The sequence below is a fragment of the Tyto alba genome, unplaced genomic scaffold (assembly GCF_018691265.1).
Source record: "Tyto alba isolate M040663 unplaced genomic scaffold, T.alba_DEE_v4.0 Super-Scaffold_13, whole genome shotgun sequence".
Classification (NCBI taxonomy): domain Eukaryota; kingdom Metazoa; phylum Chordata; class Aves; order Strigiformes; family Tytonidae; genus Tyto; species Tyto alba.
In genome coordinates this window covers 25,511,611-25,538,786 of record NW_024881275.1, presented here as the reverse complement: position 1 = coordinate 25,538,786, position 27,176 = coordinate 25,511,611, and the positions used below count along the sequence as shown (strand labels likewise).

At 36.9% G+C, this 27,176-nt stretch overlaps 1 protein-coding gene across 7 annotated transcripts in view; it reads left to right on the top strand.

The window, feature by feature from the left end:
• Positions 1-27,176, top strand: part of FER (FER tyrosine kinase) — a 196,971-nt gene that overhangs the window by 9,537 nt on the left and 160,258 nt on the right. For all 7 annotated transcript variants that reach the window (XM_032984034.2, XM_042787613.1, XM_042787615.1 and 4 more), the window contains 4 exons: positions 2,418-2,520; positions 7,667-7,929; positions 12,208-12,381; positions 15,860-15,959. In XM_032984034.2, coding sequence (XP_032839925.1) covers positions 7,723-7,929; positions 12,208-12,381; positions 15,860-15,959 — 481 coding nt within the window. In that variant the 5' untranslated portion in view covers positions 2,418-2,520; positions 7,667-7,722. The remainder of the gene's footprint in view (positions 1-2,417; positions 2,521-7,666; positions 7,930-12,207; positions 12,382-15,859; positions 15,960-27,176) is intronic.

Below are 27,176 nucleotides of genomic sequence, written 5' to 3'. Positions count from 1 at the left end.
TGAAATGATAGATATGCTGAAGTCCTGGCACAAATTCTGGTGAGACTTCTGACTTCCCTGAGTCTCCTGAGTGCCTTGTCAAGCTCGGAAAAAAATTGTCGTATTTTCTACTTTAATTCCTCTTCACTTATGTCATGCTAAGCCCAAGTTTTTGCAGAATTAACAGTTTGGTAATTTCATATTAGATGCTTTAACACTTCAGCTGAATAGTATGTAGCTCTGATGAATTCTTACTATTAATTTGTTATTTTTAAATGCTCCTCTGATGCTTCATTTTGAGAGAGTGTCTTCTATATCCCCAGTCTAAGGAGAATCTGTTGTGGGTCTGGTTGTGACAGTCTTGGCAGTCTTGTCTTTCAGAAGACACATCATCTAGGTTTTCTGCTTTATCCTTACCTTCTTTCAATTCTTTCTTTTATATCTTCATTATCTAGTGGTTTATTGCATTGAGGTAGGAAGCTGTCTGTTACTATCAGATTCCACTATGTTTGATCTCAGAAATACCAACAAGAATTCTGTAACATTTTATTGCTCTCTTAGAGAGGACTGTGTAGTACACTGGCAAGCTTTTATTGCCCTTCTGTGTATGAGCTAGTATATGCCTATCAATTAGAATAGTATTGGACTTGTATTACCAGTTTTAAATTTTACTAACGACCTGTATACAGATGAAAATATGCACGTAGATAAAAAGTCAGTAGTAATTGGAATTCCGAAGAAAAGTGTGGTTTGTGTTTTATTTTTATATTGATAAATAAAATTCTCCATTCTAACGTATGTGATAGAGTAGTTCTGTAAACAAAAAAAGGTGTGTTTTTTGTCAATGTGCAGAGAGCAGAAGATACAGCTTGTCTGCATTTAAGTAGCTCCAATCTGTTTCATTTAATAAATGGAATTTTTAGAAGGGGTTCAGCTTACCATATGCAATTTTTAACATCTGCTTGAAATCTGAAGATGCCCAGGTGCTGTTGGTAGCATGTGTTTTACTTTCTGTTTGAACATATTGGTCCTATTTGAACCAGGAAAAGGGTTAAAAATAGTGTTCCTGTCCAGTGATATGTTTCCAGCTGGTTTGTATTTGTGATAAGAGAATTGGAGCCAAATTTACTGTCAAGTTTTGCTCTTGCTTTTAGGTTTTTTTGCTGGTGAAAACTTTCTCCTGGACTTTTCAACTTTGCCACAAGTGTTTTTGTATCTGTTATTAAAAATGTGGGAATTTTGTAATACTTCTGGTGCGTTTTTCTTTCTCCTTTTGTGTCTGCTTGCATAGCTGCTCTTTCTTTGCAGTGACTGAATGTAAGCATCACTTATAGTCTTTTCTATTTCTGGTCATGAAAAATTGAAGTTTTGTATTTATATTAGGCAGCCCTTTCTAGAATGTCACTAAATAACCAGAAAGGAATACTAAATAATGTCTGCTTGAATATGAACTAAAACTAATCCCCTTGTAAGATTTTTTAAATATGTCCGTGATTAATGTTTTATTTTAAATAGTGGAGATCTTGAACAGTTTTGTTTTTTGTTTTTTGTTTTTTTTTTTTACCCTTACGCACTTTTTTGCTTAGTATGTCTTTTCTTACAAGGGCATTGTTAAACTAATACTGAATGTCTAATATTGAAGGTTAAATCTTTAGATGAGACTTTCTGGTATGAGATTGTGAGTGAACACTTAACACTGGTCCAGATGTAGCTTATACAGTATACCTTGCACTTGTAAGCTATATGCAAAGCCTGTTTCTTATTATTTTTTGTTTTATATATTTTTTTCTTAATATAAAACCCTAAAAATCCAGCCTTCTGTTTAAAGTTGATAGATTGCAGTCCAGAGTTAACAGCTTGAAATTTTACTACTGCAGTCATCTTAATTTTGACCTCTTACTACTCTAGATATTGAAGTAATTAGAGCCATATAAGAAATTTATGTGTCCTGATTGATCCCTTTCTCATGTTGCCATTTGTTTTCTTACAGTCTAGTAAAAATACTGCTACTAAGTTTGTCTTACATATAATGAATTTTAGTTCTCTGTGCTTTTGTTTTGCTTCTTAATGAGCTTCTTTTTTGTTTTATTAAGGGCACAGTTCAGAAATAAATTATCTAATTTTCCAGCTACAATACCCTGTGTCATAAGAAATTCCAAGAACTTCAAAAAAATAAACTTTGGTTACATGTGTAGAGACAAAATTATTTCTTTTCTCAAAATTATGTGTGTGAAGTGATAGCACACTACTACTTGCAGTCATTTGAGAAGTCTGCTTTTTTTGTTTTCTTGAACTGTCTCTTTTTAAAATAAAAAATCTGTCTTCTGATAATAATCTGAAAATGCAAAGCACCTTACCCAAGTTTAATTTTTTCAGTGTATTTTAAAATTCTGAAATAATTAAAACCAAAACATGTTTGATCTATTTTTCTTTCACAGAGTCCCCAGAAAATAAAAGTGTATTTCAAAAAGTGAAAATCAGAAGTAGCTGCTGATATAGAGAAGAGCACTAAGGATCATTTCTTGTGGAAAATTTTTTAAGGTATGTGAACTGTGTTTTGCAGAATAGCCATCCGGAAAATAAGCTGCCTTATTTTGCCTTGAATGGACTAATATTTCAGACCAGTTTCAAAATGATCAGGCTAGCTTTAGATTACCACTTTGGATGTTTATTGATGGCAATAGCTCTACGGAAGCATTAACTAAGCTAATTAAAGTTCCATACATTTTGCATCAAATGCATGTGTAGGTAAGATTCTGAAAATGTGGGTAATGTAAATGAGTGCTAGGTTAAGTACGTATTTTGTTTCATGGTCTTGTACGTTCAAGTAGTAGATTCTATTCTAACAGCAGTGTCAGTCTAATTTTTTTTGAGGTGTGGATGGAGGGGGATAATAATGATTTATTTAATTGTTTTAATGGAATATAACTACTATAAGCCTCATATTCATAAATTGAGATGGAGTGTATAACACATTGATCACCTGTTATAAAATTACTTTTAAATCAGTACAGAAGCCTTGAATTTGAGGATTTGTCTTCTGAATCCAAGTCCTCTTCCTTTAACGATTTTGCAGTATTCTTAATGTTTCTGGAAAGGGTCTGCAAAATATCAGCCATACTAAGTGATTTGGAGCCCATGCAGATTTAGGAGCAAGGGAATTGACAGATCAAGAGTGAGTGTGATTCTCTTTGCATACCGTGCACATTCCATATTCTCCCTTCTGGAGGGACTGCATGTGTGCTGTGCTTTCCTGTTCTGAATTTAACTGGGGGCCAGGCATGCTTCTGATTTGTGGTTTATCAGTTTGCCTACCTTGTCACTGATAAGAAACCACAAGTTCCAACTGATGTGTGTAGGTCTGTCATTTTATAATTAGGAAACACAGTCTTGGATAGATTTCTTGGCAATATATAACAGAAGTCACCAGTTGTTACTAGGGTAGGAGAGCATCTTGGGAAAGTATTGCTATGTACCATGCTCTGTTCTTCCCTACTCAATTGATTTCAGTCATTGTCACAGAACCTTTGATTTGACGTGGTATGGCCACTCTCATGTGTGAAGGACAGATTGCAATTTTCAAATTAAATGTAGATTGGCTATGAAAACTACTTTATTCAGAGTTGTTGCTGAAATCCAAGAAGACAAATAATGCTGGAATATTGGCTTTATTTACTGAAGGGGAGTGTTACAGTATAGAAGAATTAGGTTACTGTCATTGAAATTTCTCTGTCATGCTGACAAAATTTAAGATTGCTTTGTTTGGAATCTGACTGCATCGCTGTGTTGGTGGTGGTTGAGACAAGTCATAAACTGTCTTCAGTGACTATGCTTAAGTTTAGAACTTTTCAAGGTCTGGTTGCTTATTCACAGTATATTTTTAAATGTACCTTGAATGTTTATTTCCTGTCAGTAATTAGTCTGTTTTTCTGAGAGGGACTCTACAAAGAAAGTAAGTCTTACTTTCTTGGAATTGGCTCTAAGACATACTTTAACTGATAAAATGAATGAAATATTGATTGGCTAATTTGTCTGCCCAGTGATTTTTATAGTAATATATATATATATTTATATCTCATTTCAAAATAAAAAACTAAACTACCGGAAACTCATTTGTCCTATTTGATGCCACTGGGATTTTATTACTTTTACAAAACCTGCTAGAATTCAGCTTGAGACTTCACTGGCATGTCAAATTATGCAAGCATTGTTTATGTGTGGAAACAGATAAACCTCATGGGTATCTGCCAGAAGTAGGGAAGACCTCTTCCCAGTAAGAGCAAGCAATTCCTGATGTTTTTTTTCTGTATGAATTTAGCATGTCATTTGTTTGTTGTCATCAATTCTCTATCTACTTTAAAATGTGATGCCATCTCTCCATGTATTTTTGAGAAAGATTTTTTTTTTTTTTTTTCCCCCCAGAACATCTATATTTTCATCTTTTCATCTGGGTTCAGATTTTGTTGCACTACTCAATTTTCCCAGTAGTCCGTGGTTGCAAAATCTGCATGAGTATCTGTCTTTGTCTTAGGTGCTCAGCGTGAACATTGTAATGTTGGATGATAAAGCCAAAAAAAGGGACTCTTAGTATTTCTTCTGTAATTCAGTAGCTGTGAACGTGGGGGAGCATAAGGAGTATCATGCCACAAATAGCAGCCCAACTTGTTTGCTGTCCTTAAATAGTATATCCTGGTGACATGGTTGGAGACAGTGTACTGATTGAAATGAAGCATTGTGCCCGGACAATTATTGTAGGACTCTTCCAACTGAAATATTCTATTCTATTGGTGTGACCCTGTAGGGCAGCTGTCAACTCATCTGTGCACATTAATCAGGGAGATACCAAACTTGGAAAAATACCTGTCTGTGTTGGTGCCAGATGCTGTCTATTTGAACATTGGCCTTTTGCAATGTGCTTGTGCTTTTTAAGTGTATTTGAAATACATATTGCATAGAACACAATTCATGTGTTTGGTAATTTTTACAGTTTTGACTTCAAGGAAGTGACTGTGTGATCTGTACTGTTTTCAGTTGTTTAAAGTGTTAAAAAGTGCTCAAAGTGTTAAAAAATTAAAAGTGGTTTTAATTCAAGCTTTGGTTTTTAGCGTATTGACAATTAAGTCACTTAAGTCTTGGGTACTTGTTCACCACTTCTTTGCCTCCACAATGTTGGAGCATTTGAGTTTTGGTAAATGTCTCAATTCAACATCTTCTTAATTTACAAAGAAGTCATACGGAGGCTGGCTTACCCAGTTGAGAATCATCAGTTCTGAGATTTTATGCTTGTTAGACTTACCGAATCAGAATTTTTGCAAAATTAATTTTACTGTGCTGCTTCTGTCACGGTGAATGGAATAATTTAAAGCAAATACCAGTCCAGTATGTGTACAATTTTTGTTTGTGTACCCAGGTATATAATAGTGTAATTGGAAAATACGTAATTACTACTTAGTGAAGTGAGGCTTAGTGAAGGGAGGTCCTACTGATTTTTGTAATCTTGTGGCTCCACAGTGAGTCAGTAGAAGCAGACTAAAATATCATATGCTGAGAATATTTCTTCCCTCCTTTGCCTTCCTGCTTCTCAGTAAAAGGCAGAAGTTAATGTGAAAGCAACTCAGCCAGCACTTTACTCATAGCACAAGGCATGACTTCATCCTGAGATTCAATATCCATCTCTTCTGAATCTGGAATGTAAGAAAATAAAGATACTATCTTTTCTCATAGCTAACGTGCTAGGATATTTAGGTAATGTGCTAAAATGTACTAGGAGAAAAATAACCTTGGTCACAAAAGTGAATATTGGTCTAAAGGGTGTCAAAATTGCAAGTGCAGCTCCAGTCCTGTTAATAAGTAGGTGCTTTAAGATTTTTTTCTTCTACTTATCCTACTAAAATATTAGTGTTTTTTCAAGACTGTTCTTAAATTTTAACTGTGAAAATACTATAATTAATACAACTAATAATGTCATAGTCCATCCTTTATAAATATAGCCAGTGTGAATTATTTACTGTTGCTCTTTATGATTGAGCTCCTAGCCATCAGCAACAGTTCTGACTAAAATACAGAGCTTCAAATTAAAGAGCGTGTGAAAACTTGCTGTTGATTTAACATTACTCATACAACACTGACTTGTCTCTATTGTGTAGATGCAGATTAATACAGCACTATTCTTACTTACTTTATAGGTTCTTTGTTTCTTCCATTACATAGCACGGTTTGTGTTCTGAAAATAACCAGGTAGTGTATGAGGCTTATTTCCATGACTTATTGGAAGAGCTAACAGAGGCAGGGAACTGCAGGAAGAGAGGAACGGTCCTGGGAGTCAGGCTACCCTGGAGATTGCTCTAGGTTCTGCTTTGCAAAATATTCTGAGATTTTGTGTGATAACTGAAGCCAGTAACTAAAGCTAAAAATACCAGGGACTCTGAAGAGTCTGTCTTTAAGCTTTGTACACACCAGTACTAGCTGCTACAATATTGACATTAGTTTATGTGTTTCAGTTCTCAGTGTAAAATAATTTTATTAGTCTTGCTTCACCCTGTGGGCTGTTGCAAAGATAAATCGGTTAATGTTTGTAAAACAGTCTGCTAGTTTAAGTGACAATTTAAAGCCTATGAGGAAGTTGGTACTTCTGTGTTCAAAAGAGCTAAGACTTTGCTGGAGTGCAGGTATTAGTGAATAAGCAGGACGCGGGCTGTGTCTGTGCGGCAGTCCAGAGTTACAATTGCAGTTTATATAAGTTTATCTTACTTAATTTGAAGCTTATTAGTATAGGAACAGGTTTCTGGTGTATACAGAGAAAAGAGGGTTCAGCCCGTGTAACAAAACCTATGCAAGTCTGTGGAAATTACTCATATGTGTGTTCAGGTCTTCTGTGATGTGACTGCGTGTTTATCAGTATCAGAGGCAGGTGTTTTAGAGCTAGCTCAAACAAGTCTCTTTGACCTGCAGTTGTGTTACAGGGTTTCATAAAGCAGCATTTCTTACCTATTTATCAAATGATGTCCATTTGGTTCAGTAAGACTGGACTGCCCTAGGGGAAGATCATATAAACCTAAGGACTGTGCCCTAATGTGTGTCCCAAGGGAGCAATGGGCAGTTGCATGAGGAACCTGGTTTGGGGTATTTTCTGATTTTTGGGACGTTGAATCTGTAAGTTTAATGGCCTACTAACACAGTGTTCAGGACCAAACTAGCTTCTAACTAGTTATCCATTTTCCACAGATGAAGTGCCTGAGAGCTGGTATCTTATTTGTTTTTTTCTGTGTTCTTAGAATGGTAAACACCAGAAACAAGTGTTTCAGGTCACCAGGAATGGAACGTTGTAGTTGGAAGTTCTTGTCTGGAGATACTGTCAGCTATACTTACTTGACTAAATATGTGGATTGGTCTTTAGTATCTGTCTTAGATGCTTTTGTGTGTTCCCTCATAACTCCAGTTTAAGTTAGGGAGGTACATTTTGCCGATGAAAACTGGATGACAGTTCTGGGACTGAGATCTCTTCCAGTCATAGATATGTGTTCAAAACAGTGCTCTGACCCTCCTTTCGGTTTGTTTGGAGGAGGTATATGTATGTGGTTAATTTTATGGTTAAGTTATTTCAGGGTTTAGACATCAATAATTGCTCTTTGTCACACTAGCAGTTTTTCTTTTGATACGTGTCTTATGAATCTTGTTTTGCTTTCAGATGTGGTGAAGAAAGAGCCTGTATTTCCCCCTGTCTGGTATATAGTGCCTTAAAAAATGGGTTTTGGAGGTGACCTGAAGTATTCTCATGATGCTTTATTAAAACTGCAAGACTGGGAACTACGACTGCTGGAAACAGTGAAGAAATTTATGGTAATGCGAGTAAAAAGTGATAAGGAGTATGCCTCCACTTTACAGAATCTTTGTAATCAAGTAGATAAAGAGAGCACTTGTCAATTGGATTATGTCAGCAATGTGTCCAAGGTAAGACTGAATTATTTTGAATTTGGAATATCCTTGGAAATAACAGTGCTGGATTTATTTTTGTTTGTTTTAGCTTGAGTTGGATTCCTGTTCATTCAGCTTCTTGAGAGTTAGTTACCAAAGTATTTAAAATGGGCTTCTCTGTTCCTTGGTGGAATATGCAGAAGTTGAGCTCCAGTCTTGCTTTGAAAATAATAACTGAACTAGAATCAATTCTGAATTAGGAAATTCAGCGTTTTAGATTCTGGGATTGAATCTGCTATTTTGTTTAATGTTTTGAAAATAGATTATGCTATAGTAAGCTTTTCTTTTAAGACAGCTAAATAGGAGCTATTGTTTATGTTATATAGAATTTGTGATAGAAATAGAAAAATGCCAGGAAACCAAGGCAAAGCCTTGCATTCCAGCTGTTATTCATACTGCAGCATGTGTTGTAAAACCAAAGCATTAATGCAGGATGTTTCTCATAATTGTGAAGTGATTTTGTATCCAGTTTAAAATAAATATGTTGACTTTTTATAAAGGTAAGGGTGTCCTTCTCCCAAATTACTAATTTTCAGATTTAGAGCAATTACAGTAAAGGTAGTGATGAAACAAACTTCCCTTTTTCACCTGTTTAGAAGTTTCATTACTAACTTTGATTCCTTCCTGACTAGAGAAAATGATTCTGTTTTAATGGCTTATTCAATTCTTGGCCTTTCTGCTGTGGCAGTGGTTACACAGTCCCTTCAGTCTGACATGAAGCCCAATCTCTCTGCAAGAAAACACTCTTTTTAGGTCAAGTTGAATTTTAGACAAAGCAGTTTTTATGTAGTGGGATTATGGGGTGGTTGCTTGAATACTAGCTGTGGCATAGCATTGGGAACGTGACTGGTCCCTGTGCAGCAGTCTAGATTTATACTGATTAAAGTGGCAGTGTGTGTGACTTGAAAGCTGTGCTGCTATAGCTAGTCTGCTTCAGCTGCCCCAAAAGTAACACAGTGTTTATCTATAGCAAAATCTGTTGTTGCTTCCTTCCCCCACAATAATTCTTGTCTTGAAAATTGACATACTACCTTTTTTCTTTCTATCTGTTTTGGTAGAGTATTTGAAATGCTTTCTACCCAATTATGTTTCTTCTACATGATTTGTGATATATTTTGCTATTTAAATTGTAATGATTTTGGTAAATATACATTAAAGCATTGTCATTAGCCTAAGGTTGGCAGAAGTCACGTATTTTCTTCAGGCTTTCTACTGTTGGATCCCAAAGTTTTGTATAGAATTACTAGTGATATGACTATTAATTCTTGTTGTTGCTGCCCCACTAGATTTGCTCTTACGTACTAGCTAAACTGTCTTCCAATTCTTTTAGGTGATGAAACAGAGCAGATTAAGGCTAGAACTGTCAAGGACTATTAGCATCAGACTACTTAGCATTATAAGTTAGAAGCAACCCCTAACCTTCATGTAGCTAGCCTATTTAGATGGTTCATGTCAGTGACATGGATACTTCAGTAACATGGATACTTCCTGTGAGAAATAAATTTTAAAAAGCTGAAGATCTGACTTAAGCCATGCTCTTCCTTCATTGAAGAGAGGCACGTGTGTCACATTTTGAAATCATGTTTTTAACATAGTTACTCAGGTTGTTCTTTCAGGATTATTATTGTTCCCTTTTTCTTTTTTTTTTTTTCCTCTTAAAGAGGTGCCATTTTTCTCTCAAGACCCATCCCTGATCTCTACATTTTTATATAACAGGAAAGATATTCGTATGCTACTGAGAGATCTTTTGTATGGGTTTGCCTTGAAATTTCACTGTTACCTTAAATTTTAAAGTAGTGTAGTGACACAATGTTTTCCTAGTTTTGGCAGTTAAAATGTCTGAATTATTGATTACTTTCCTCACTTGATTCTAATTTACTTTACTATTTCATGATACTTTTTCTCTCTTCCTGACATTTTACAGAATCAAAGTATGATCCAAATATTATGGAACGTAAATCTAGTATCTTAGATCTCCTAACATATGAAATACCTGTACATTGAATTTTTGGTATTATATGGCATCTAAACCAAATACCAAGCTGTCTAATCTGTTATGTTTGGTTTGGTTTTGGGTTTGTTTTGTGTTTTTTTTTGTTTGTTTGTTGTTGTTGTTATTGTTGTTGTTTTCCTTGTTTTTTGTTGTTGTTTTTTTTTTGTTTTGTTTTGTTTTTTTTTTTTTTATTTTTAAGTATACATCAAGAGTGAGCACTTTGAGAGAAATGGTGTTTGGAAAAGTCTGTCCTATGTTTTTTTCATGCAAAGGAAGCAAACTTGCTGGAAATCATAGTGGCAGCAACCACTAATGCTGGAAAAGCAGTATTTTTAACTGCTTCCCAACAGTTCTTTTGTGTGTGTATCTATATGTCTGAAAAATACTGTTAAACCAAACAATGTTGTATTTTATTGTTTTTGATGGATTGTGGTTATTGTCTGTGGAGATAAATGCTTTGCCTTTTCTGCTATGCCCACCCAGTTGCTTTTCTGTCCCATAGATAACTCAATTTTTGAAGCCTTACCGGAAGTATAGCTTTTCCTATTTTAAAATAGTAAAATATAATCATACAAAACACAGAAGTCCTGTTTACCCGATGTTTTCTCAGTATGGAAAGAGTGATGTAAAGAACAGAAAAATGTACAAGTGATTTTTTTTAAATCCAAAGGGAAGTTTTTGCTATGTTTCTGACTTATTCAGGTTAATTCAGTGAACTGTAAGCTAAGTATTTCTTTAGAGTACTTGTCTTGTTGGAAGGTGTTTTTGCTGTGATTTTCAGGGTTGATTGAAACAGTACTTGTCTCATCAGTAATAAATCAGCTTTAAAGAAAATGGAGAACTCTGACTTCATTTTCACCTCTGAGAGCACTCTTATGAACTCTTCTATAACCACAAGAGCTACTCCTCTCAGACAGATGTTTAATGATGTTTTTTTCTTATGCAGCTTTGCAGTATGGCTTCTGAAGTAATTCGGAAAGTGCTCTGTAACGGAGAGGTGGAACAGTTTTCAGCCATAGCCAGGAAGCTTTAGGCTATGACCTTTTACACCACTACACTTCAAGCAGTCTGAGATAGCTCTGTGCCAGTCTGTGGGATGTTTACAAGTCAAAAGAAAAGTTAAAGATGGTTTAATATATACAGGAGTTAACTGTCTTTTGTTTCCTTCTCTAGAATCCAGGTTGCATTGCAGCATTATCATGTAGAGATTGAAATATTATGCATATATGTTTATATATGAGATGTAAGGAAACCCCAAAGCTGCCAAACAAATTAATTTTCTAAGTTTTGATGATCTAGGGTAGATATATGTCTTTAGTAAGAGTAAGATAAATGCTAATAAAACTAGCATACTAGCTGCCTTCAAAACCTGATAATTATTGTAGCCATTCTACAATTTTAGATTTAACATAGTGTTCAGTGTCAGGGAGTTATTTCTAAGGAATCCAATATCGTCCTCATCAACAAAGTGTGACAGGCATCTTCAGGGTAGCAAATGCTTTTACTTGAACTGAACTTTAATTTTGTGTTTGTTTGTGTGCTGCACTGGAAGCCTCTCTGTTCACCTTACAGCTCTTAATCAAAATTCAAAGCCACTAACAGAACATTAAGCTTCCCCAAAACTGACAGAATAGCTACGGAAGTTATTAACGTAAGGGTACAGAAAGATGTTGGGTTAGTATGACAGATGAGTAAATGCTTGTGTCCCATAACCTGTTGGAACCTTATGCTCTGATACTGGTGGCCTGACTGATCCTGCCAGTTATGAGAAGCAGCTGATGTATGGTATCCTCTCAAACAGTAACCATTCAAATGCATATTGCTCTGGGGTGTTTAGAGGAGAGCAGAGAAGTCAGGCAGGGAAGTCAGCTGGAACAGCGTAACTGTGGCTGGGAAACAGGAAAACAAAGGACAGGGGAACATGCTTGTCCGGTGTGTTGGGGAGGTATTCCAAAAAAGTCTGTAAAACTTTCATTGGTGTTTAGAATTACTAGGACAGTGCTGAAGCTTGAACATAGAATTTTGGATTTTTGTCTCTGGTGCTTTTTTATGATTTTATGAATAAGTTTGAGGCATGATTTTGCTGTAGCAGGAAGAACTTTATTTTAGAAGATCTCAAGTGCATTTGGGTAAGTTTAAAATTATTTTTTTACTGAGTTCTTTTAAACAGTTATGCATCTTTTTCCACAGTTCATGCTAATCATTTGGTTATTTGTAAGCAAGAATAAGTAAGTGCTTTTCTATTCTGACTTTTTTTATAGTCTTGGTTGCTCGTGGTACAGCAAACAGAACAGCTGAGCAAAATAATGAAGACACATGCAGAGGATCTTAATTCTGGGCCTTTGCATAGGCTTACAATGATGATCAAAGATAAGCAGCAAGTTAAGAAGAGTTATGTAGGTGTTCATCAGCAGATTGAAGCAGAGATGTACAAGGTATTTTACTGAACTGTGCTTTATAAATTTATTATAGTTTTGTATGTTTAAAAAGTAATATATTGAGAGAGGATTTTTTTAGTTCCTCTGTTTTTGTTTATGCTACGGTAGAATTAGTGACTGGTGATATGTAGAATGCCTAGTTTAAATTTTAGTTATTTCCTCCACATTTTCTCTCCCCTGCTAGCTGACAAAGCAGAGATGGAAAACTTTCGTCTGTATGAACTTCTGTGGAGAGATAAACACTGGAAATGACCTTGTTCCAGTAGATGATGATTACGTGTGACGCTTCCTTATTCCATCTCTCTTCCTGTTCTCATTCCACTCTAGACAACCCTGGGACCAGGGTTTTGAAAACTTTTGTTAATGAGTGCGCCTGGCAGTCCAGACCGTTTTGGGTGGGGACAGAATTATAATCCCTATTCTAAAATATAAATCAAGTGTAAACCAAGCATTAGGGCTGCAGATGAAGCTCCTCAGGGCCTTTTCTATTGTGTGTCAGTTGTCCCGCTTATGTTGAAAGCACAGTATCTAGTCAGTAAAGCTGACAGAAATAACAGTTTTATTCAGGCGGTCTGGGAGAAGCTTAACTGCAAATGTCAAAAATCAAATTGATAGTCTGAAAGGTCTACTCAGAGAAGAAAAAGCTCTGTCTCTTTTTCTAGCAGAGAATTTGATATTTGGAGTAGTTTAATTAAAATGTGACATCTGAGTAGTACAGTACAAATATCATGGACTGATAAGTAAAAGATTATTGAGCTGTTATGAGAAGAACCTTAAACTAGTACTAAACATATATTAAGTTAAATACGTTGACTCTAATAGGACTGCTTCCATATTATGCTAGGATCTTGACATCTTCCTCAGGTATTAACAATGGTGAGTACATAATTTTTGATGCATGATCAGTAGGCTGTCTTATCTGATAAAATTTCCAAGCCAAATAATCACTCACAGACACTTATGGATTGGTACATCTGAAAACAGTCAGGAGGGAAGAAGATGAAAAACTAGTACCATACATTAGAAGTAATAGATTAACTATAGAGAGAATTGGAGAAATATTAAAAAAAAAAAAGAAAGAAACATAAGAGGAGCTAGATGAACAAGACTGCTGGAAGTTCAGGTATACTTTTAGAAGACTGCAAAACATGTTTATTTTTATTTTTTTTTTCTGTTAATAAGTTAACTCTAATAAAGCTGTCTTTTAAAATAAGGCTTTTTCAAAACAATATAGTGCGTATTGAGCATTCCCCTAATGATTAATTGCAAACCATGTTGATTTTAATTAATTATGGTCTGCATGGCCATGCAAACGTTTTGCATCGTGATGAATAAGCATGCATTGTTGTTTGTTTTTGTTTTTTTTTTTTTTTTTCCTCTTCCTGATTTTCCTAAGAAGCATTTGAATAACATTCTGGTTAGATATGATATGTTCTTTCATTGTTAGATGACATTGTTTGTTCAAAGGTTTTGTGTCACTCAAGCACTTAGAGAATGGTTCCCAGAAATTCAAAATACTTCTCATGTTCTGTGGTATTATTTCTGCCTTTATTACACACGGAAGCAAAATAGTTATTATTTCCCAGGACATTATCCAAACCTTGTGAAGATCACAGTCTGTGCAGTTCATCTATTTAGGATACACTGGCAAAAAAATCTGTTTCTGTTTAGATGAAATGCTTATGCATCATCTTTTCTTACTTTAGACACCTCTACAGTGAGGAATCTTTTCGATAAAATTTCTTAAGGACAGAGAAATGTCATGTCTTTTGCACAGATGTAGTAAACTCATATCTTGTAGATTTATTCCAATTCCCATTAAGATATTGGATATTTTTTTATTTTTTATATGAAATTTGAGGAAAAAAATAGAGTACTGTGCTAGTTAGCTGGGCAAGACTTTGATATAAAAAATAGGTTTAAGATAATCCTTGACCGTTTTAGTTCCTTAAGTGTTACTTGCGGACAGAGGTGCTCTTGGTTTTTTTTGTCTGTTGGAAGACTAAGAATCAGTAAAATATATTTTGCAAATATTATAAAAGTTTCTTTGTAATATTATAGTGGCCTACCTTTTATTTTCTAATTTTCTGTAAAAGAAGCAATTTCTTGTTATTTAAGTCTTAATTGCATTCACTACTTCCGAATTTAATCTTTTCCTTAATTCTTATGGTGTCTTTATAATACAAATTTTTCATAAATTTATTTTGTCCTGTATCACCTCTGTTACTCTATAATAACAACAGTTGTGAATATAATTTACAGTGTGTAGAAATAAGAGATGAGAATATGGGGTTGATGTGGAGGAAAATTCCTGCCTTTAAATTAAATCTTTGCACAGTTGGCCCAGAAATAGAAACTGTAGATAGCACCTTGTTGAGTCTTTGAGAAATTCCACTAAGTTTCCATATGTTGTTCTTGAGGGTGAAAGTAAGTGGTGTCTGAGCCTTTCCTCATGAAAAAAGTGAAAATTGTGAAGTCCAGCCTTCATGCCAGCTGTAAGAGGAATGTTTTTTTCTGTAGATCAGATTTCCTTTTCTGCACAGTCACTGAGAGGAGCACTTCCATTAAAATAAGTTCCCCTCCCATGATTTCCCACTGTGAGTGCATTTTTCTTATGCAAAGAGTTTTTACTTTTCTTTACTATGTATGTCACCTTTTTGATATTGTAGTGGCTGTTTGGTCATTAGCTTTTGTTCACAAGTTCATGATTTGTGATTATTTCTTAGCTGATGTGCACTAATTTTGTCACACAATGAATGAAAGTTGGGGATAGAAGAAACAACTTAATTTTTTGTTTAAAAATGTCATGTTCAGTGGAGCTGCTTCCACTGCAAAAAGATTCTTCAGTGCTGTGTTCCACTGTAGTTTGGTTTGGTTTTGGTTTTTTGGTTTGCATTTTTTGTTGTTGTTGTTTTTTTTTGTTTGTTTGTTGTTTTGATTTGGTTTTGTTTTTTTTTGTTTTGGGTTTTTTTTGGTTGGTTTCTTTTCTTTTTTCTTACAACTGATAGACTGGTTCATGCAGTTATTGTTTCTGTGCCATTTATATAAACTATAATATAAAAAAAATTTTCAGTCTTTTTTTTTTTTTTTTTTTTTTTTTTAATGCTGAGGGATTTACTTCCTCTGCATAGTACTTTTTAATCTAGTATGATTTATTAAGTATCTTCTTGGTACTTTTTTCCCACTTGTCATTAAAAGGGAATAGTGTTCATGATTAGCTGGATTTCCTAGACATATTTTTCATTACACTGATGTGGATGGGGATCTCTGTTTCAGGCCTCTTATTTCATTCCATGCAACTATTGATTTTGATTTTGATAAACCATGTAATATCCTATTATCTCAAGCCAATGGAAAGAGGTAAAATCCTTATCTGGAAAATAAATCCTGTTAATTCTCTTTCACTAATGCTGTGAGGTTTTTTATATGTTGAAGATAAGCATTTTTAATACTTCTTATATTTATTTTCTTAAAGGTCACAAAGACAGAACTAGAGAAACTAAAATCTACCTATAGACAACTAATAAAAGAAGTAAATTCAGCAAAAGAAAAGTATAAAGAAGCTGTGGCTAAAGGTATGACTGATGTATTAAATTCATCTGTTTGTTAGTGCATTTTTCAAACCTGCTAAAACTCTCACAGTGAAACAGGGTAATGTTTTTATTTTGAGAAACTTGATTACAATATAAAAGCTTATTTAGTATCTTAGGTAAGACACAGTAACTATCATCATGTGTACTTGGTGGTACTCTTTTAAAAATTATAAAATAAGGGATAACCCTTCTTTTAATAGAAATGGTAGTATTTTAAAATTCTTCTGTTACTGCTTCAGTGGATGCATTTGAAATGTAAAATCACTCAAATGAACTGTTAATAGTGGTAAGTGGTTTTCAACTCTGTCTCATCTACATTGTAGCTGCAATGTAGCTGCACCTACTTGCATCTTGTGACCTATTAGGGTTGCTGTAGCTGCATCAGCATCAGTTCTTGACAGTTTAAGGAATCTGACCTTTGTCAACCTTAAGCGAAAGAGGAAAACAATTCATTTGCACACTGAGATATTTTAAAGACTTGGGGAATGATATGTCCAAACTGCATGAATTTTGATTCTTGTTGAATTGTGCTAACGATTAGATAAAGAGGAACCTTTGTTCTGTGATGTATTGAAATATCTTGTTAATAGTTTTTCTTATGTGCCTTTCTAAGATTGTTTTTCTTTCTTTATCTAAAATTAATTGGATGGCAATATATAAATGTAATTCCAAGATCCATCTTTTAAGTTTTTGTATGACTGCCTAAAATTACAGTTAATGTCCTTTGTTCTGTTGTACTATAATTCACAGTGCAATATAGTAGCTATCAGTGCTGAGAGAGATTGTTTCTTTCCAAATTGATCTAAAATTGGGAGCAGTAGCCAATATGTGAATATAATGACAAAACAGTATGGTAGAAGAGAAGTTACACAGCACTGTTTAGCTTCAGCTTTTTCTTTTTTTTTTCTTTTACTGATATTCATATTCACTTAAAAGTGTAAATACATACTTAGTTGTTACTTTTGCCCAGTTCCCTCGGTGTTTTTTACATATAACTTTAACTTCATTACTTGGTTTACCCCCAAGTAGCTGCTTAACATGGGGACATACAGTATGTAACATAGGATATATAATAGGGTGCTGTAATCTTAGTATGTTCCTTTTATCCTGTCTTCCTGTTACAGCTCTGATCATTCTCCTTTCCTGAAGCACCAAACTTTCCCCCTGAAATCAGAGAGTGTTTTGGCTGTCAGCAGCTATAATGTTTTGATGTGGTTCTGATTAACTGCATCAGTGTTTCTTTAGATAGACAGAAAACACAAACTGATTTTAAGGCACTTATTTCTCCTGTGGTTTTCCTTGACCACTTCTTTCAGGCTTCTATTTAGTATTTGTCTTACTACAATTCATACTTAATTTCACTTTACCTAACATCTTAGTATAAATTGTTTCAATGAACACTGACCTCCAGAAAAATGTTGCCAGTTTTTCTCCCCAAAATTGCAGAATTTCTTCTCCCCTGTTGCACCCAAGACAGGGTTCTTGTTTACAAATATAGGTATAGTTGGTGAACTACTACAGTTGTATATCAACCACAGGACAGCTGAGCTGTTTGAATTTTTTTAAGCCATCGTATTTTCATAGCATTTCTGAGCCTTCAAGTTGTCAAACTGGTTTGTGAAGTGAACAATTTAGGAAAGTTTCAAAATTATAATGCTTCATTATTCCAGGCATTAGTTCAGTAACTAGTGATTATTCAAATTATGTGTTATTAGGAAATACAACTTTTGTTAATATACAAACTAGTTAAATTTTTCTACCAGAACAGTGGGAGGGCATAATGAAGTATTAGAAATAAGTTGAAAAACATTTTTTTAAACAAAAAAGTGAAAATCTTTGGACACCAGCTCTTGCAAGAAATGTCTTAAAAGAACCAGTCCAGATCCACTTATGTAAAATGCTGTTGTCAACAGACTGTTCCTCAGTCAAACCAAGCCTCCATCGCAGTGCGTGGCCCTGCTTTTCTGGTGCTGAAGGGGATAACTACTCCTTAGGATGTACTAGGTCTTTGCCCCTGGGCTTGTGCATGCTGAATTACATGTAAACTTGTGTAGTACCTGTACAAGCTAGTCAACATGAAAAGAATGCAAGTTACACAAAGGAATGACTTAGAAATTTCTCTGTGTTGCAAGTGCAGTGGTTTTGAAATGTGATTTTTGTTTTGTTTAGTTTTGTAATAGCAAAGCTATCTTCTAGTGAGAGAGTAAGAGCCGCTAGTGAAAGAGGTACAAGTGGTTCCCTAGTTTGGGAAGATAATTTCACTGTTTTCTGGTTGAGTTGTTGAAAGTGATACTTAATTCTGGGCTAAACACACACAGTAGAGGATATTAACAGAAAAGGGTAAAGCCTGGCAAAGTTATAAACAATGGGAGGTGATCTTCTGCAGTAGTAATTGGTTTTATGTTTTTCTGCAGTCACGAAGTATTCTCAAGTAAATTCGAATTACTGTGTGTTGTCCTTTCCACCAGCGAACAGGACAGTCATTTTGAATCCTAATGTAGGGTTACAGCTGTTTTCACTTTTTGTCAAAAACATTAAGAAAATAGTAATAAGAATAAGGGTTGAGAACTGAATAATGATACTGGTTAGTTACAGATTTTGTTTGTGTCAGGGCAATGGAAAGGTAGCTGTTGGGAATTTTTTGATAGTTTTGTAGTGAGGAGAAGGGAACTGGTTTTTGAAGGAAGCCGGAGTGTTCTCCACATCTGGAAAAAGATGAAAGAGTCTGAGATGCTGGCTCATGAGGGAAAATGTTCTGGGGAAACCTCTGCTAGCACTGTTTCTGCTTGAGTATCAGAGAAGCAGGGGTACAGTTGTGTTGCAGAGGGTTCACCACTGAGCCTTAGCTGCCACTTGGTCCGAAGGCTGGGTTGCACCACCCTGTTGTGGCCACCAGTGTCTGCATGCTGTCTTAGTCAGGAGTGACTGATTTATTTCGTTTGTTCCAGCCTTTAGCCCATTTAGTCATGTGTTGCTGCTCCTTTCTGGACCAGAGATTACCATGGGAAGCACAAATGCAGGCTAGTTGGTTGTTCTTGGGCATGGAGACCCCAGGTGTCAGGCAGCTTGGTTGGTGTTACTCCACTGGTTGATAGTTTTTTGTTGTTGTTGTTTTTTTTTTTTTTTTTTCAGCCATTAATTCTTAGAGTTTTTAAATGTGTGGTGGGAGAAAGTTAGCTTGAGAAGGGAATAAAGTCAGCAAGCTGAACTAGTCCAGTGCCTCTCTAATGAGGCATGCTTTAGCAACAAGGACTGTGGACAGATTGATTCCAGTAACCTCTCCTGGATTGGAAAACTTTTTTAAAAAAAAAAAAAAAAAATAAAAATCATGTGCTGGGAATGCACATGTTTCTTTGCAGAACTGGGGCATTAGGACATTTTGCAGTCATTGATGCAAAATACAAAATAAAAACATATTTCATTGTTTTTCCATGAAATGGACAGCCCTCTGACATCTTTTTCATATGTGATACTGAGAAAACATGGTGTAAGCTTCTTACAACAGTGATGTGACTGACAGATTGTGTACAAGTCAGCCTACAATGCTGTGCTGACATCAGTGATGCTGAGTAACAAGGTAAAAAGAGTATGGCATGTTGATGCTGCTGCTGCAGGAAAACATCAAAACATTTATGCCAAATGATAAAGACATTGTTTGGCTAAAGAAGAAGTCACAAAGCTTATAAAAAGTTTCATAAATAATAGGTGAAGAACACAAAACTGAAAGTGTAGAACAGTTGTAGATACGAAGTGTGATATCTCATTACAGTTTAAATCTCATCTGATTGGATCAGTAACTGCTTCCACTTAAGTTTGCTATTCCCACACTTACTTTTGTTTCTGCAGAATTGTGCATCTTTATTAACTGTAGTTCAGAGTGTCTCTGTGGGGATTTCTGATATTTTCATCCTTGATTTTTTTTGATTAAACACTACATATTGCTATATAAAAAAATGTTCAAATAAGGAAATTATGAGTACCTGAAAGCAAACAATAATTTGCTGTTTTATTTTTTTTTCTTTTTTAATTTGAAAAGCATTAATTCTTAACAATATCCCGTCTACTTTTATAGCTGATTTTGGTGTTTAAATGTGAAATAATTGCTCTTATATCAGTGAATATTGCAGGTTGGAATAGAACCAGTGTAGCTTTGGGAGGTTCATATTGGATTTTAATACAATATAATATTTAGCAAAATTTACAGTTTTCATGTAACTACATTCATTAGAGGTGTTTATTGTATTCTTCTTACTAGTTAATTACTGATTGAATGTAGAAACTACGTTACAACATTTTTATGTGACAGAATGGATCTGAAATCGATAGTAAAGGAAAAATATATTGATTCTAAGTATTTGATGTCACCATTTCATTTTATGCTGCTCTACAGCAGCCTAAAAAAATATTGTACCAGATTTCCCTAGGTTGGTTTGTGTTCCCTGACAATGTTGTGATTTAGAGGAGACTAGAAACTAACAGTACACCTAGCACATTATACAACATTGCATCTGCTTGAAGAATGTTTTCCAATTCCTACAACTCTTATGATTTAATACTTCAGAATTGATGTGACTTCTGTGGTACATACTGGAGTTGCATGACAGCATAAGCTATATCTATGATAAATAAGGAAGCTGTTGAAAACGCTTTCATTAAATCAAATTATTGTCCTACTATTCTTTGTAATAGCTGAGTGGTCAGAATATACTTTTATTAGGTGGCTGGTGCAATCATTCTGAGATGCCTATAAACTTGTGATATTACTACATTTCCTGGTGGCGTGTGTTGCCTTTAGTTGTTGCTGAGATCAGGTAAACTCTTAGTAGAGTATTTTTGAGTTTATTTTTGACTGGAACTCTCACATTAAGGCAAAATGGGTAACATTGGTCAAACTGGTCTGTTTTATTTACAGACATCAGCAGACTGGATGGATTTCAAATTAATATCCTATTGTGTTTCAACTCATAGACACTACTAATACTTGCAAGGGCTGGAGTTGCTTCTTGCATGTAAAATAAAGCTTCCAGAGCAGGAAGTTCTGGGTAGTGCAGAGCCACAAGATCTTAGTGACTTCTTGTGGTGTGTAGGACCAGTTTGGGCATATTGTTTCCATTCAGCATGGACAGGCAACCCGAGGATGTGCTCTCCTCAATCCTCACAGACCAACACTTACAGATCTGAGAGAGTTTACTACTGATGCTTATTAGTTCAAACATCTGACAGCAGTTCAAAAGATTGCATTTTAATTTTTGTTATTTTTAAACTATGTTATTTTTATATCTTAACATAAAGCAGGTAATTTTATTGAATTTATTCTTAACTCAAAAGATCAGGTCTGGTATTCTGTAAATTTGAAATCTGTAAGTATATACAAATAGGTTTTTTCCATTAGAAAACTATTTGTCATTAACTTGGTAAATATGGTTTGAGAAAAACTCCTTATCCTCTTCTCAGAAATAAGTTGATTGGAGGAAGGAGTGGGTGATTTTATTTGTTGAAGAAACACATTCATGTAAGCCTCTTGCAAGACATAAAGGGAAAAAAGACCTTAGAGATTAAAAGCCAAGATCCTATTTTATTTCTGTCTATCTTTATGATTTTGGTCTTGTGAAACTCATGTTAATTAAGAGCACTGCATTTGCACCTCTTTATTTGGAGAGTGATGACAAGGCTGGTCACTCACTAAATTTTCAAGTTTGCTTTCTGAGAAAGAACTAACAAAGTTTAGTTGCAGCAGTTTGCATAAAAAGTACTTTGTAGACTGGTATAAGTTATTTTTAAAGTCTCCTGAATTCTGGGCACAAGTATAAATTGGGAGAGGAGTAGCTATGAAGCAGGCCTGCAGAAAGGGATCTGGGAACATTGGCCAACAGCAGGCTCAGTGTGAGCCAGCAGTGTGCCCTGGCAGCCCAGAGGGCAAACCTCTGCATCCTGGGGTGCATCAAACACAGCGTAGCCAGCCGGTCAAAAGAGGTGATTATCCCACTGTTGTGGTTTAGGTCTGATTGACAGCCAACCACAATGCAGCACCTCTCTCTCCCTTCCCCTCCGGCAATGAGAAGGGACAGAGAGCCAGGCTTGGGGTTCAAGATAAGACTGGGATGGGGGAAAATCCCCCTTTTATGATCACGAGCAAAAGGCAGACTCGTTAGGGGAAGAAAAAAAAGAACATACATTTATTACAGACACTAACAACACATAACAGAGGACAGTGAGAAGCATTGCCACATCTTGAGAACACCTTCCCCCCACCCCTCCCTTCTTCCCGGGCTCAGCTCTGCTCCCAATATCTCTACCTCCTCCCCCAGTGGCGCAGGGGCAGGGAATGGGGAGTGCAGTCAGCGCTGCCACTTCCTTCATCTTCGGTGAGGGGAGTGTCCAGAACTTGTTACCCCCTGCTCCATCGTGGTCCCCCTCTCACAGGAGACAGTCCTCCACAAACTTTCTCTGATTTGAATTCCTCCCATGGGCCGAAGCGTTCCCCACACTGCTCCATCACGGGTCACTAACTTCCTCCGACTGGATTCTCTCCCACGGCTGCAGCCCTTCCCGAGCTGCTCCAGCGTGGGACTCCCCCGCATGCTGCAATCCTCCCAGCACTGAATTACAGCAGCGGGGCTGCCTTTTCCCATGAGACCCCGGCCTTCTTCGGGCACAGAACCTTGATCAGCTGAGCAGGAACAACAGGCTGTAAATCAATGTCTGCTCCACCGTAGATCTTCATGGGTGGCGGGGGGGGGGCCGCCCTGCCGTCTCCCCACAGGATACAGGAGGGTCTCTGCTCCGGCACACCTCCCCCCTCCTTTCTTCCTCCATTCCTCCACTGACCTTGGTGTCCATGCAGCTGCAGCAACTCCTCCTCACAAGTCCCACCGCCCGTCACCACGTCCCTTCTTAAATACGTTATCGCAGAGGCGCAGCCGATTGGCTTAATTTCCCAAACAGAAGTGGAGCTGACGTGGAGCTGGGGGAGCTTCGAGAAGCTTCTCACAGGAGGCCGCCCCGATAGCCCCCTCCCCTGCCACCAAAAAACTCCACCACTCACTCAACCCAGGACACCCACTGTATTCAGCGTTGGGGCGGCCTCACCTTGAGTGCTGTGGGTGGTTCTGGGCCCCACAATTTCAGAAGGATGTGAAGGTCCTTGAACGTGTCCAGAGGAGGGAAACAAAGCTGGTGGAAGGGCTGGAAGGCATGTCCTGTGAGGAGGGGCTGAGGACTTTGGGTTTGTCTGGTTTGAAGAAAAGGAGGCTGAGGGGTGACCTCATTGCTCTCTACAGCTTCCTGGGGGGGGGAAGTGGAGAGGGAGGTGCTGAACTCTTCTCCCTGGGATCCAGTGACAGGACGCACCAGGGGAGGTTCAGACTGGACATTAGGAAGCATTTCTTTCCTGAAAGGGTGGTCAAATTCTGGACCTGGCTTCCTAGAGAGGTGGTCAATGCCCCAAGCCTGTCAGTGTTCAAGAGGCATTTGGACAATGCTCTTAATAACATGCTTTCACTTTTGTTCATCCCTGAATTGGTCGGTCACTTGGACTAGACAATTGTTGTAGGTTCCTTCCATCTGAACTATTCAATGCTCTGCTATGCTATGCTATTCTTAGGGAAGAGAATCCAGGCTCAGCATGGGAAACAAAATGCTAAAGTCGTGTCACTGGTGGTTTTCTTGGGCTCATTAAGAACTATTTTATGAGGAAATAATTTTCATTATCACCTGTGGTATTTAGGTATGGCTAGCATCACATGAATTACTGAGTTTAAGCAGACATCTCGGGTCAGGAAGGTCCCCAAATCAGTTCAGTGGGTAATATAGAATAATCAATTATAAAGCAAGTTCTACAATCTGTGTCTTTCCTATTCAGTGATGAAGACTTGGGAAAGTGAACAAACTATGAGGAAATGCTTAATAGAAGTAATGGAGAAATTAGACGGTTGTTTACAAAAGCAGGAGGCAACAAATTTTTCTCAAGAATGCACTGTAAATCGTGCAATGTATTCTTCAGTACTGGGAATCAATTTGAATAAAAGTAGTTACATTGTCTTGATATGTCATCGTAAGGGTTGGGTTTTTTTCTGTCATATCAAGGTTTTAAAATTATTTGCTTTATTTTAAGAAGTGCTTAGTCCTTACCAAAATTCACCTAAGAGAAAGGTCATCCTGAGGCCCCACTAACATTCCCTCTACTTATAATTTCGTGGAAGAAGATTTAAGTTAAATGCTAGGATTTTTTAATACAAAAATGTTGTATTGCTTTAAAAAAAATGTTGTTAAAAGAAGACCTATTTGAAAGCCTTGATCACCTCATTCATAAGTATAAATTATGTGTTCAGTAGAATAATGTAAACAAATAAAGGAATATCTTTTCCAGGCACAATGAAATAATGCTCTATGAAAATGTGTGTCTCTAGAGTTGGAATAAATAAGGAAGAGACTATATGGGAATTTTGTTACTGGTAAACAAATGTGGAGACAGCAGACTATTCAAAAATTACTGGTGTTATTGAAAATGCTGAATGTGAGAAACAAGCCCATGTATATATAAAAAAAAGGTTTTATTGGGGACAAAGTCAGTGGAGCAAAGAATACAGCACTGGGCGCAGTGGCGTGCCCTCTGGAGCTAAAGGGGCTGCCTTTTATTGTATAAAACATTACATGTTCATCATCTACACTAATACATATGCATCACTACTCTGAGGACAGGGAGGGAATATTACCATTAGTTCGGAGAAATCATTAACATATCCCCCCACCCCAAATTCCTCCGGTCGCGCTTGCGCAGTGCTTCCTGGTGGTCATGGGCAGGGGTCTTCAGATGAAGGCTCGTAGTCTTCTTCACTGTGTTTGCTAGTTGACCCTTACTTCTGTGTAAACTCAGTCCTGTCCTTCAAATCTGGGCTAATTTGCAGCTCCTTTGTCTTTATGGCTCAGTGGTTTTAGTTCCCCTCTTATCTCAAAGACAACAGATCCCAGAGATGGCCCATCCTGTCTTCCTTCCATTCAATCACAAGGGAGTTACCGTCCTTTGATATGGACCATCTGGCGAGCATCCCAAGAAGGGGAGAGCTGTTATGTTGGTGTTTCCTCAGATCAATTCCCCCCTTTTCGTTTCCCAGTAGTAAATTCTTTTACTTTTCTTAAAATTTGAATCGTTGTACTAATAATAGCTTTACCCTAACTCAATAAAAGTAATTGTTTAATTACTTTTAGCGAAAACAAAATTCTTCTATTATTTATCACACTGAAAATATGTAGATGAAAAGATAAATACAGTTCTGGGAAATTATTTGAAAAACTGCTGTCATAAACATTGGGAAATGTCAGATCACTTTATGCATTGACAGCTTTATACCTTAGTGCTGGTATTTAAAAAAATTAAAGATTCTAAAGTAAACCAAGGAAGAAATGTTTTTTCTGCCTGAAACATTAGTATATGCTGAAGATTTGCATATTTTCTCAGAAGAGTTATCATGTCCCAGTTTCTCAGGACAGTGCCTCAGACTCTCTGATTCCCAGGTCAGGATTAAGGTGAAACAACACCAGAGATTCTTCAACTCAAACCCTTAGATTTTATTTGTTCACAATGGATATTGGCATGAAACTTTGTCAGTAAGCCTTGCTACCCCTGCAACAAGCAGTAAAACCCTCTCAACTTAGATCGACAAACCACAAAGTAAACATGCCCCAACAAGCCTTGCCGTATATGCAGGGATATAGGGATAGAGAATGGGATAGAAAAGGGGAGAGAGAAAAAGAGGATGAGAGAGGAAGGGAGACAGACAAAAAGGACAGAGTTCACCAGTCCTGGTTACAGCGTGGTTCAGCCAGCCTAAAAGTCCAGTCCAGGAGGGGTGCCACCACTTGGGGCTTCGATTCATGTCCTTTTATAATATCTTGCCCCTCCTCAAGACAGGTACCCAGACTCATTAGGCTAATTAAGCAGTGTGCTTCTAGAATTCTCTTGGCTTTGGTGCATGAGTAGTTCGGACCTTCAGAGACTTCTGGAAATGCGTTGGTGGGCTTGGGGGTCATTGGGGAGTTACTCCCCACTCCCTGCAGATATGACCAGTGTCTGGCCTTTCTTCTCAGCACATGCATCCTGAACATGGCTTCTCTATTGGCTCTTCACAGAGTCATTCAAGATAGGAAACTCCAGCCTCAGAAAAGCTCAGTTCCACCTCCGTGGGACACACTCTTCTTACTGTGTCTTTCCATCACAGCCCTGGCATTTCCATAGAGACTGTTCCCTCTACCAAAGTTCTTTATTGGACATTTGAGACATTAACTGTGATTCCATTGGACTGTCACAGGAGAATTGTTGCTTTATTAAAAAAAAAAGAAAAAAAAAAGGGGGGGCAAAGTCCCTAATGCTCCCCTCTTTTTTTTTGCATTTTAAAATTTTCTGAAATCAAATACTGTGATACTCTAGTGAGGTAGTAATACAGAAAATTGCAACAACTCTGAAGGCAAGCTTCTTAGCTTTTCTAGGGACCTCGCCTGCCCTCTCGATGTTCCTAACCTATAAACTCTCCATCAGCTCCTCATCCATCCTCAAGCAGAGCTCCACATTCTCCAGCTGCTCTCTCACATAAAAGGCAACACCCTCTTCTTGTGTTCCTGGCCTGCCTTTCCCCAAGAGCCAGTACCTCTCCGTAGCAATGCTCTCATCATGGGAGCCCGCTCACCACACCTCCATGATCCTGACGATTTCATACTGCTGTGTGTCACTGACAGGATTGAGGAGGACACCAGCTGGGCTCACATGCCCTTGATGGCTGCCCCCAGAGCTCTGTAGTGACTTTTGATATTCTCCAGGTTTCCTCTGACAGTGTCATTGCCTCCTACATGTACTATAACATTGCTTCTGCTGTTTTTCTCTATATTTACACATACCCAGAATATGAATGGATTTGATTTTTGCACTGCATTGTCTACAGAGGCAGTTATCTGAGTTCCTGTCATCTGTTCTTGTCTTCCCGAGTTTCTCTGAGATTGTTAGTCATAGTTTTATTTATGTACAAGGATTTTCTATCCTGCTGTTCCTCATGTGTAGATCTTCAGATTGTCCTTTTAATTTTCATTTTGTTCTGTAATTCTGCTGCTTTTCTGTTTTCGCAGTTCTAGCATATTTAAGTCTTTTCACTGTGTTTCTATTGGGAGTATATAACCTATTGTCATGTCAGGTGTGTCTCTGCCAGCTTT